The following is a 13117-nucleotide window of genomic DNA, read 5'->3' on the forward strand; positions in this document are numbered from 1 at the left end:
GATACATAAAATCAGTATAAGAACATATAAGAACATTCACAGTCAACATAGCAGCTACATTGACACAGTTACATTAAGTTCATGTTTTGGTTTAGATTTCATCAGTCAGGTTGTAAGATTAAGGATGTTTACTGTAATAGTGAACCAAAACTGAAGTCAAAAACACACATTCAGAAAACAACAGCAAATGCAGAAACGCGCTGCAAGTTCAGTCACAACAGAAGTAGGGCGCTCTGTTGATGATTTATGGTAGAGAGTAAAACAGACAGAGGCACAGAAAGTTGTTGAAAGACAAAGAGAAAATGAGAGGGGTAAGAATGAGGAATAGAAATAAACACAACAAATATAAATGAAAAAATGTTTTATTTGATATAGCTATAATACTAAAAATCATCCACAATGTCATCATTATTGCTACTATCATCATTACTATAATAAGCAACAATTAATGGTATTATGATACAATGCAGAAGGGGGATGTGCTTTAAACCCCCTTTCCTCCCTTTCCTACCTACCACACAGACGTGCAGCTTCAGGAGCCAGGGATTGAACCCTCGACTGGCTTAAAAGTTTAAAGTAGACTCTAGGTTATGTCTGTTTCCTACTCAAAATCTTTTGAGCTGGAATCTCGGGGTCACATTAGACTTTGTTTATTTGTTGTTGTGGTTGTTGTGTTGTGGTTGTACTGTCAATTTGACAGTCACAGCTTTCATGTGGACATTGCCCTCACAAATAAAATTAACTTGTTTTAAATGTTTTCAAGTTTGTATTGCCTATTTTGTGTATCACAATAAAGCATATTTTAGGCAGTTGTTTCATGCTGTAAAATTACAGTGTATTGCTTGCATCTCTGCTGCCTTTTCTGTCAATTGTAGAAATACAGAAGTATACCATATTTCTTGTTTACAGCCAACTACTGTGAAGTCATTTTACCATATTCATACTGTAAATGAACAGTAAAGAGCTGGAGTCTCTGCAGCTGTTTACTGTTATTTTACAGGAAAATTATTTCCAATGTACTGTCTAGGCCTCTTTGAGTCTTAATGTTTATACTGTTTAAGTATGTGATCTTGTTAAAGCCCAGAGCCACATGATCACATTATTAGAATAAGATGTGGAAGCTTATCATCTAGTCCTTTCATATTTGCTGCACTAATAGTGCAGCAAATATGATTATCATACATAATTCACGTTAGAAAAGTTACTTTAAGGCATCCTGTTTTACCACCTAATTCTAATTACTTTTCTTCAGTTTGGATTAAATCAATCCATGACCGACAGGACATGTGCTAAAGTGTTGTGAGGCTCGGCCTGTGTGTTTTTCTCCCTCTGCCTCGACCTCTTTGTCGTTGTTTTACAGGGTTAATGAGTGTCGTCAGGCTGACCATTAGGCCGTATTCATTTTAATCTAAATATAAATGAATACTGCCCAGAAGTAATATTTGTACACTAGATTCAAGCCTAAATCATAAATTACATGTTAAAATAATGAGCTAGACAAGCTATTGCTACTGAAGATCTGTTTGCATCAAACATCCTCTGCAATATCAATGAGATGTTAGAAAATAAAATAAGATTTCAATAAGATGAATGTTAATGAGGCAGGTCTCATTGATGTGTAGTATCCTTTTATGTTTCCTTCTCTGAAAACTGCTATTCAAATGATCCTCCAATGATTCTCCATTCAGGAGTTGATGGCTTTGGGTATTTTAATAAAAAAAAACTTACTGAGAAAAATAAGCAGTAGTGTCCTACATACTGTGTTCTGCTTTGTTGTCCGTGTACCAGAATAGTATTGAGTGTAGACTGCAGACACACTAATTAATCTAATCAGTCATTATCATGGTATTGTACAGCCTTTTAATTCTAATTCAGTATACACACACTGACACAGCAATGACTAACACAGCTCGCTGCACCCGGCCAGCGACTCTTCAGGATGGTGCCTGGCTTCATGTCAAGGCCTTGCAGCGCCACTCGTCATTAATGCAGCCCTGGTGCAGTAGCAATGTTTGGCCACAGGATGTCATCACAGCTCATCCCTGATGGTACGTAAGGGGAAGTGCTGAAACTCCTCTGGCACCTCTTCCCCTTTCTGGGACCTCTTGTAGAAACCAAGTGATTCTAACAGGCTGCTGATCTCGTCTGATTTCATTTTCTTCACTGGAACAGTCTGATGTGTCAGGAAAAGACATGCAAATACAGACACACAGAATGTTGAAAGCAGCACTTTAAATTCAGTTTGTGCAAAAAATTGTGTGTGTGTAGACAAACTGTATTGATTCACATTAGTTTATGGTACATTCATTTGTTTTGTTTTTTTAAGGATATTCATTAAAACGTGCACTCTGCTGGATATGGAAGCACATTTAGCCTCTGAAGTTATTCTTCATTTAAAGTCAACTTGCAGTCCCACAGCTCCCACATTATGACACAATAAACGAAAACAACTAATGCAAGGCACGGAATGTGACAAAGAAAAAACTCCGACATAAGCTTCAAAAGGGATCAGAAGACTTTTGCTTTACAATCCCAAAAGGCGCTCATGTGCATTTGGAAGAGACACTTAGGGAAAGCAAGACTTTTATTGTCAGTTTCATGGTCTAAATGAAGGTTTAGGAATCTTCCCAAGACTTGGTGGGTGAAGCCTGTGGGAAAGTCTTAAGAGTTATAATTTAAAGGCATAAAAGTCTTCTCATATCAGTATTCATTCCAACTATCCAGTTTCAACACTAAAAAATATTCCTCAGCTGCCAGAAGCCCTGATATTTACACTCTCTGACACTTCTTTCACACCATCTGTATTTTTTTTTTTTACTGTCTCACATTCTCAAACACACCAAGTGACTTTTTTTTTTTTTATCTGTCAGAGAATGTGACATCAGATACAGAAAGTCTTAAAAACTGCCCACATGAATGTGTCTCGTCTTTCTGGCTCTCCAACACAAAGTAGACGAGGAAAAGATCCCCGAACTCACATCTCACCTTTACAACCTCGTCTTTTTCATTATAGAAGATCAGACGGGGATTCTTCTCCTCCGATGAATCATATTCCAAGTTGTGGCTGAACGCAGGAAACAAGGGATCAAGGGGAACAACAGGTAAACAGTGGAGAATAAAAGCACTTCCATCTGCTTGGCTATTTTTAAACTCACTCACAAACATGATTTCAACTTGGACAAGGAGAGTTTTTGGAAAGCTCTCAGAGCTGGCAACAGATTTGGCAACTTGCTGAGAACATTGTTTTGTTTATGAAAGAGGTCATGAGAAAGTCTGTGGTGTTTTTTTTGTTCAGGATAAGTAAGGTTTTACCAACACAGGAGCACAAGGATACTACAAAGCCCAGCGCTCCAGGAGGAAATGATGGAGCTCTGGCATTTTCTTTATGCCTCATCCGACCACACTGGGAGCCTGCAGGGACAACAACACAGTAGTTGAAACAACATGACAATTAATGTTGTGCACACATTTCTTGTGTGATCAAAGGTGCCAGAAATAGGACTGGTATCTCAGCATACTAGATATTGACATGACAGTGCACAGCTTACCTGTATACTTAATCAATCCCCTATTTGCCCCCTAACTCCTATATTAACTGACAAATCCAAATTCAATTTTCTCTCAGGTTTGTCCTCGGTTTCTAAAGATTAATACATCACCTTTTAGTGAATGTTACAGTGATGAATGCAAAAGTGTTCTTGTCAAAAAAAACCCAACTTAGTTTGGCTTTTAGTGAAGTAACTCTATTGATTTAACATTTGTAAGTAATCCGTTCATAAAACAATTCTCAACGTGTGAAAATGTCCTTCTTTCCTTGCAATTTTGTAAACCTAACTTCTTATATTTAGAAGGTCTCCTGAAAAATTTAAAATCATGAAATTGTGACATTTAAAGGTAATTTTTATTTATTTATTTATTTTACTCACCAGCAGTTTCCCTCGGGCTATCACAAGCTTTTCTTCAACCTCTGTTTCATTTTTAATGTCTGTTGCTCGAACAGCAAGAGCCAGAGCAATCACCAAATAGGCCCACATTTTAATGCCTACCTTTGAGTGATTGTGCCTGAGTTGTAAGCATCAATATGTAACCCTTTAATCCACTTGAAGAGTTTCTCACTTTGGCTAAGACCATGATGTATTTCAACAGGGGAGCAGTGCCTTCCCTGTGTTTGATTTTTCTTACCTGTTTGTACGATTGTTCTATGAAAAAAACGTTTATGATCATGGCAAGCACACTAAGTGTCTGTACATGATATTCCTTAACTTTAGTCTTAGTTATTGAGCTGTTTTAATCTTTCAAAAGTCATGCAGAGACCCCTGGTTTTATAGTTTATAGTTTCTTCCACATCAGATGTCACTGAGGGTCCACAGTACCCACAGAACATCTGCACTCTTATCACTTTTTCCCACAGCAGAGCATGCAGGTGGTTGATGAATACTGCGATCCAGAAACGTTCTCAAAGCTGCCGAAAAACACATTTTTATTATTCTGGATTTGTGAAGGTTTCTTTATGGCAAGGAGTTGTGCTCTTGTGTCCCTTTTACCAAAATAATCATTGAATAAAACATGACTTTTGTACGAAAAGGAAAATGGCAGGAGGAGTTTGTCATATAGCCAACAGAATACAGACTGAGTTAAATTTGGACCGTCCTCTTCTTTCACTCAACGATTTGTTTTTGACTATAGTGTTGATGACCACATCCAAAAAGAATTTCACATTTACTTCAGAATGCTTTCTGAGTAGATTGTTTTCGTAGATACTGTAGATAGGAAGATCTAAACTAAAATGTAAAACCGATTCATTCATATTGTATCTTTACTACTTTGATATTTAAACAGTGATAAAAAAACAAAACAAAAAACTTTTTTTTTTTATTGGGCACCAATAGACAGACATCGAGATTTCCAACAAGCTTGTTTTGAACATATGTTGGGATAAGCAGGGACTCTCCACACACAAAAAAAATAAAACTGTTGTTGATACAAAAAATAATTACCATGCTGATTGGACCAACAGCACCTGAAAAAGACTAATTCTTTGTTGCTTGTTAAACTGAACATGAAACAGAAAATCATGTATACCATAAACCATTAGTGTGTATGATTTCTTCTGTTTCGAGTTAATGGTCTGTAATGTATCAAGAGTACTCTTTGGACTCTTTGCCCATATAAACACAGAGATGGTTGTCTGCAAAGATTGTACTTAATTATCAAATATAGTGTTTTTCTGGTTGGGGTCTTTTTTTAACCAATTATTTATAGAAAGCACTTTCACTTTCATATAGATTTGCTGGTTAAAGCAGTTTCCTATGAATTAAGAACAGCATCAAAATGTTTTTTGAAAGTTAGTTTGAAGATAATTGGAGTCCAGAAAAGATACTTGTTTGTCCTCAGGGAGAAACTGGAGACAGCCTGGACAACCAAAAGGAGTTATCAGCAATTGTGAGCATTTTCTGTCCAGTACAATCTTAACACCAAAGATAGATATTTAAATGGCTTTTACATGTTTCAACCTCATCTGTTTATCCAAACTATATCAACATATTCAAGTTATTAACTGCTGCGTGTTTCCTTGTATTCCAGTAACATTTTGCTGTTTGCAACTTTACTAGTTGTTCAGTGCTGGACTTACAGCATACAGATGTTTTGGTTTGTTTCCTGAAAACAGTTGCTGTAAGCATGATTGGAATTGATGCTAATTCAGCGAAATGACAATTAACCAAAAAGGCCTCCAGTGAAGCTGAAGAGACAATTTAAAGCTGCAGTAGCTTGGGGAGACTGCTGATTTAGTTATAATTCTCTTGGGGTCTTTTACCACCAGCCACCACAATATGAAAGCGAATTTGATTTTAAGAATTTTAAAGATGTTGGTAGGTGTATTTTTCAATTGATGACAGCTAAGGCCTTTATGCAAAGCCTTAGTTATAAACTGACTTTTCTCCTTTGTACTCTTTGTTTGTTTCCCAAAGAAGACCAAAACAGACCATAACATTAGCACTAGAGTGCAAATAAGCAACTTGCTAAACCCAAGGCCTTATTTGTTTTCTTTCCTCTTTTCCCTTACTGTGTTGTATAGTTGCATGAGAAAAAATGCTTAAATCCATTGTGTACTTCTGTGTGAAATCAGACCTCATGACAGCAAAGCACATTTGCACTGTGTTAACACCCTGTGTAAAGAAAACATCTGTCCCCCACTCAGGGTTTACTCAAGTCCTCTGTTGTGGAAAAAAAAAATGCTAGTACATCAGGTCACCACAAGAGGGCAACAACACCCAAATGTACACCATCAGGCAGTTTGGCGGGTAAAATGTAACTCCAAATCCTCGCCACAGACAATTATGTTTCCAACAAAAATAAACTATTCCTGCCTGGAATGCTGAAGCAAAAACCATCTCTGTATCTCTGTCTTTTCCAGACACAAGAACTCTGAGTTCTGCACTCAGTCTTTCTGCTTGTACTGTTTGAGATTAAGTGTCAAATGGCAATAAAACAGTCTCCTTTTTTAACGGGGTTTCCTCCCCTCGGCAGCCATCGTAAATCCACTTCTCTCGCTGGAGTTTTGCGTCTGCATCTTTCTGTTATTTAAAGTTTAGTCTGGATTCTCACACAATGTAAAGTACTGTATATCTGTCCTGTAAGAATTGAAGTACTTTATTTGGAGAACGAAAGCTTGATGAGAGTTGGGAGAACAAACCATGAGCAGAGGGGGTTGGGTGATCTATATGTGTGGATGTTGAACATATGTGTTCACAATCAGCATGTTTCAGTTTACATCATGCGGTGTGTGCCAAAAATGGGGATGTTGTTATTATTAATCTGCTGACTGAGGGGGAAAACACAGTCATTTATTAAAAGCAGAACAGGGAAGCAGACAATGAAAACTTTTTGAAAATTTGCAGACTGCCACTTTTTCCAGTAGTTTTGCAAGCTGCAACACTTGCAGCTGGCAAGAGATCAAACACTGAAACACCTCACTGTAATCCTGCCTCCCTCAGAGTAGCTTGTTATAAAGACACACACACTTCCTGTTTCTCCTAAGCACCGGATGCTGCCTACCAGCCAGCGTGACATTAGCTGAGTGTCTGTCCGCTTATGATATGCTATTGTGAGGAATCTACATCTGTGTGCTTTAAAGGGAATGTTTATTTATATGATGCAGAAAGGGAGATGAATAAATATACGTTTGAGAATAAACTGTTATCTGTGGTTGTGTGTACGTATTTGTGTGAACTCTATTCTGTCTGGAGCCTCGGGGCAACTGTTGGGGGGAGCCTGCTGCTTGTATCCCTGCTGCGCTGCAGTCTGCTCATAAAGAAGAAGAAGAGGAGCAGTGTTAAAAGAAGTGAGGGCCATGTGGAGGCCTTCATTCAATGAAAGTACAATGCTCATGAGTGTGCTCCACACTGTAATGTGCTGTAAGTGGACATAACCTCGTGGAGGTCTAGGTTCATAGTGCAAAACATTATCCTCTATCAGTGATAAATGTATTTTTTTCAGCCATAACTTTTTTAATAAGTCAAGACCTTGTTTAGAAATCCAAGTAAAACATTTCTTAATTTTGGGGGACTTTTTTTCACATTTTGTAAATAGTGCAGTGTTAGTTTGTCACGACGCTGCTTTGTGACTGACCTCTGTCGAAAAGTTGATAAATCAGGCAGAATTACACATAATTACTAAATGAAACAACACCAGAGGGACTTGGGGTTAGATGTTCATTCGTGACAAGTAACTGTAAGCTAAAGTACAGCTCATGGAGTAAATGAGAACGTCACTGAGTTTGATTTAGCTTGTGGTTGGTTCTAACCTACAACCTAAAATAAGTGGCTCCAGTTTTCCCCCACACAGTCAGAAAGGCTGCAGAGGACTGAGAGGCTGCCGGCCTTGGCAGAGAAACTCTGCTGTAAAAGATGGTTTGCAGCCAGTGACCTTGTTTCGAATGACTTTGTTAGTTGAAGGTGAAAGAGAAAGGTTCTGTTTTGAATGTTCTGTCTGATTTTGTGCAACAACACTGGAACACATTTACTCTTGGTGGTAGACCTGTGTATATTTAAAAAAAGACAAAAAAATGTCTGCCATACAGTGTGTGTACCTTGTGTTTAATCTGCTTACTTTTAAAGTTATTTACATGTATTTGCAGACTACATTATTAGTCTCAAATTTAGGGAAATCACCACTATATTACTAATATATATCCCCATGATATTGCTTTAGTAAATATTTGAATACTCTTACGTAACTCCAGTTTCAAACAGTCCTCAACTGACTAGAATCTCAATAAATACACATAAAGCTGACAATTCCTGATGTTTGAAGAGATTAACACGTTTCTGTGTCTGCTGGTTAAAACAACATTATTGTGGCTCAGTTTGCAACAACATAACTTTTTCTCCTCTACAACTCCCTTTTTGTGTCATTTTGCAAAACTGGTCAGGTTAGGGTACTTGGCCTTTAGCCCTTAAAAAGGTTTTACTGTTTTTGTAAGGAGCCTATTTTCATTCAATTTGAATCCCTATGGTGGGTATGGAGCTTTGCTTAAAATAATAAATAAAAATAAAAACACCATCTGGCTCATTAAGAAAGCGTGATGAAACATAGACTGAATTAGGGATGATAATGATTTTCTGAAAGGGCCTTGAAAAAGAAAACATCGTTGAAGCACAAACTGAACTGACTTCAAATGCTAATGTGAAAAAGTCAATTAACTGTCAAAAGCTTCTGACTAACAAATGATCTTTACAATTCAATGCCAACTCCACATAATGATGTGTTGAGAGGTCATTGCCATTGAATGTATTTCTTGGAGAGTATGTAAGGTATGTAATCTAAAAAAAAAAGTAAAGTACGTTTTGATTATTCTAAGACACTTATCAGTGATGTGAAATAACTGCTTCTGCTTTTCCAAAGTGGCCTTTTGACTAAATGTGTTCCTCCAATCTTACTATCTGGGTTCATGTATTTTGATGACGCTGCTGAAGTTCACTTGAGAATATCATCGATTCCTTGGCCTTGTTCTGTATCTCATTCTGACCTCTAACATCCCCAGAGGTTAGCAAATCAAACGCAAACTTCCATGTTGAGGTCAAGTTAGTATCACATTGCTGAATCAACAAGAAACAAAACACTTCTGTCTTCTGTGGTCTCACTCCGTAGCCACACTGAACGCCAAACACTGTTTCATGATTTAGCAATGTGAGCACTTTTCTCAGGAACAAAGCGGTGACAGCTTGCCTGCTTCTGGCACCATATGTAGGTCAAGCTAGAAGAGTTTCACTGACAAAGATCCCAGTGTTTACACATCTAAACAGGGAGCGGAGCAAGGTGATGTACGAAAATGGTAGTGACATCAAGGCAGATGTAAAGGTTCGTTGTAGAGGTGGGAAAGGAGGCGAGGGCGACAGAGGGATTTGTACTGATGGATGTCCAGTTGCTGGCCACATCAGAGTAGCTGAGAAGGGCGGAGGGGTGGTGGTGGTAGGGGGTAAAGCAGACAGCAACCACTGCTCCCCTCCCTCTAATCTGTGCAGAGGTAATCAGAAACACATGGCTCCTCATAATGGCTCCAGTGTTGTCCTACGAAGTAGAACAGAGCTGCGAGGGCCACATACACACCAGTATATAACCACGGCGACGGTTGATATACAGCAAACATTGTTTCCATTCACATCACAGTAGAATGCAGGCACATACAGTGTTTTATTCAGGCATACATATTAAGGTTATGCTTTTCAAAGTCTCTGCTGTAGGATAAGAAAGTGTGAAAAATCCTGACCTATGAGTCACAATAAAACAAATCAGATGCAGTTTTGAAAACAGGAGAATGTTTCTTCTGGCTAAAGCTGAGTAACTCTGCACCGCATATGTTTCTTTGACTGTTTTTGGCAAAACATGTAAGGTGAAAGTTTGTGTCTCAAACAACAAAGATGTTGTATGCTACAGTTCATCGGTCACAGACAGGACTGATTGTCAGGACAGTCAGGGTTCAGTGCACAGAAACATTAGCCATCTGCTTATTTTCCTTTGGTTTGGGCAGACACATTGGGTCTTGTGATCATTTTCCGTCCCAATATCTGGACTAAACCGGCAGCTTTCTCTTTCTCTTTGCTGCTCCAGGTTAGACTGAGTGAGAAGCAGAAAGGAAAAAAAAAAGAAAAAAAAAGTTTGGGTCAGCCTGTGGAATTATGTGAAAGCTGAAACCTCAAGCAACATTATGAAGTCTGAAGTCCCACTTTACGGCACAGATAGCGGATGGATGGATGTGTGAGGGAATAAAGGATGGGGCGGGGGATGAATGAAGGAGAAGGAAAATAGGCTACGGAGAAGGAAAGAGGGGTTTTAAAAAGTGTCAAAAGAAGAAGAGAGAAAAAGAGAAAAAGAGCATCTGACTGATCTGCTTTCTATTAGCCGCCCAAACCTTCTCCCCTGATGCACTCGTTCCACAGAATTGTGCTGACAAAGGGGGAAAAATCCAAGGCAATTTGAAGTTCCAGACAACTGTTTGCGCACCCCTCCATGTGAAGGAAAATAAAGAGGAAAGAGAAGTCTCCAGCTGGAAAGAGAGAACAGCTTAATTACATTTCTGGCTATTCATATTCATTTGTACATTTATACAACTAGTCAAGGTAAAAAAAATGTCTGCATTTGTCTTCCAGAAGCTCCATGTCCTAACTTTGAGCCAGACGGACGCATCATTATTCTAACTATAAGTAGTTTGGAACGTCACAGACGCAGCAGATTGGGTTATACTAATAGTAGTTTTCAGATTTTTACATTGAGTTTAATCACAATACTGAAAAGTGCTTCCATCCCAAACTGAGACTCAGTTTCCGCTCTTTTGACCTATTTTTCAGGACTTCACAAGCCCGTCTGACTAAGCATCTCATTGGGAGGTCGGCTTGTTGTGCAGTGGGGTTTTTTTATGTGTATTAAGAGCTGCCTTACTTTCTTTCTTTCTTTTTTTTTTTTTTTAGCTCCGTGCCACTGTAAGTGAGTTTTAGGTCTATTATAATGACGGTCTTAAATCGCAGAGTGAGTAGATGTCACTGGAAATCTATAAACATACATTTGATGCTGGCACTGCTCCCTCTCCCTCCTTCTGGTTGTGAGCTGACCTCAGTTCTCAGCGGTTTTGGCTCAAGAAAAGCACCAGCTCCATTTCCAGTAAGTGTCATTTCATAGTTACTGCATTTCCACAGGGCTGAGAAACAACATTTAACGTGCAAGGAGGACTGCAATTAGATAGTGCCTCTCGCAGACAGCAAGTCGACAGGGATAAGAGACAAAAACAGCATTTGCAAATCTCCTCTGGTTGCGTCTGACGCAATGATTCAGCTGAGGAAATGACTGCACTTGAGGAAATTGTCAGACACATTTATGTCAGACAGTGAAACTGTTAGAATATAGCACACGTAAGTGTTTTTCAATTGTAAATGTCAAACTCATTTTCTGTTTCAAATCAATGTTTTCAAGGAATCATTTAACTAATGAACTGCACAACAAATCTGGGTTTTTTTCAAACAAGAAATGGATTTGCACAGAAAATGTCTTTCTAACATTGAATAAGAACTTGCAGGCGTCTAAAACACATTTATACTTGTACTTGTTTGCGAGTACTTAGTTGTAGATTGTGCTTGCTAAAGTACGACAGACTTTTACAAGCTTTCCACTGAAATGGAGTAGAGCTTAAACCATTTTCCTATATCTAAATGGGTGCTGAAAAAACGTCTTTTGGCTGAGTCGACGTAGGATTAATATTTTCAACCCCTTTTTAAAAGTGTAACTTGACTCCTCTTTCTTTCTGCTTTGCATTGCAGAAAATATTTGTCTTTTTCCCCCTCACTCATAAATTTCTTTCTTCCTCTCCTTGCAGGGACTGAAATGGCAACCAGATGTGGTTCCAATCTGTTCCCGTTGCCATGGTTACACAGGGACTGGAATAGGTTTCCTGAGTCCAGGGCTTTTGGCTGACTCATGGGGCCGGAGTTTTAAAGCTTTGCTGCTTCTATAGACTTGGCATGATGAGGGTGACCGGGCTCCAAGTCATGTTTAGACTGGCAGCCGACATGTCACTGAACCCCCTTCCCACACTCCTAACCCTGACTTTTTGACCATGCATTGCGTTATCCTGGATAGTCACTTCTTTGTGTTCTCCTGCGCTGCAGCGCCAAAACGAATTTATGTTTCACACGTCAACCTTCAACACCAAGTCAATAAAACGAACAAACTATTACTCTGAGCTAACTGCATAGGGGATATGAAAAGGCCAAGTTCCATAATCATACACAGACCGCTCTCATTCAAAACCATTCAAAGCAGAAGGAATACAAATCCATCACAAGTCCGACACATGCCCCGTCAACACAGTTTATCCTGAAATGCTGCACCACAGTAACATGCAATGCACATTTCTAAGCTGCAACTCTCCCGCAACATGTCAAACATGAAAAGCCAGAGAACATGTGTTGGTGTGCTCAGCTGAGAATCTTCTCCATCTGCGAGTTGAGGACAGGCAGATGGAGGCAGTTGTGTCAACATTCCTCTCTATCCTGGCAATGAATCAGACTTCAAGCCATTGTCACATGAAAAATGGGATGATTTTGAGGAGGATTCCAGTATGTGGTTTGGCTGATGGACTGTCAAGGATGTTTTAAGAAAGATTGAATTGGAGACTTAGAGGCTGGTAGCTGAGTTAAACTTAAAACCAAGTCCACAAACTGAGCCAAACAAATGAAGATCTGAGTAAATCAAGCTTTGAGTGTTGGGAACAAACTCATTTTCTCACTTACTTTTAACAGTTGTAAAAAAAAAAGTTTTGTATGTTTTCTACCCTTAGTTGGTACTCAGTGAATTGAACAAATTAAAGTTTTGATCCGATGAGTAAACAGAGTCATGGTGACACAATTTTACAACAATTCATTCAATGCTTGCTCATACTTTAGAATAAAGTCCATCTCCCGGTGAAGCTCAACGAAAAGGTCAACAGCTGTTCTGCTTGTGAATATATATAATTTAAATAATAAATAATACATAATAAAAAAATCCCCCTGATGGTGTGACAGGGAAGGTTAGACAAGCTCACAATGGTTTACCCTGATACCCCTGATATCCTCCAAATATCTTG

General features: G+C 38.7%; 1 protein-coding gene across 1 annotated transcript; it reads right to left on the bottom strand.

Annotated features, from left to right (window-relative positions):
- Positions 1-1843: 1843 nt before the first annotated feature.
- On the bottom strand, positions 1844-4034 carry selenoe (selenoprotein e; the record flags this gene model as incomplete). Its single annotated transcript, XM_079366664.1, has 4 exons — positions 1844-2173; positions 2986-3064; positions 3335-3411; positions 3927-4034. The coding sequence occupies 4 exons, from the start codon at positions 4032-4034 to the stop codon at positions 2030-2032; spliced, it is 408 nt and encodes a 135-aa protein (XP_079222790.1). The 3' UTR covers positions 1844-2029.
- Positions 4035-13117: the final 9083 nt, after the last annotated feature.

The sequence above is a fragment of the Symphodus melops genome (assembly GCF_947650265.1).
Source record: "Symphodus melops genome assembly, chromosome: 1".
Taxonomy (NCBI): Eukaryota; Metazoa; Chordata; class Actinopteri; order Labriformes; family Labridae; genus Symphodus; species Symphodus melops.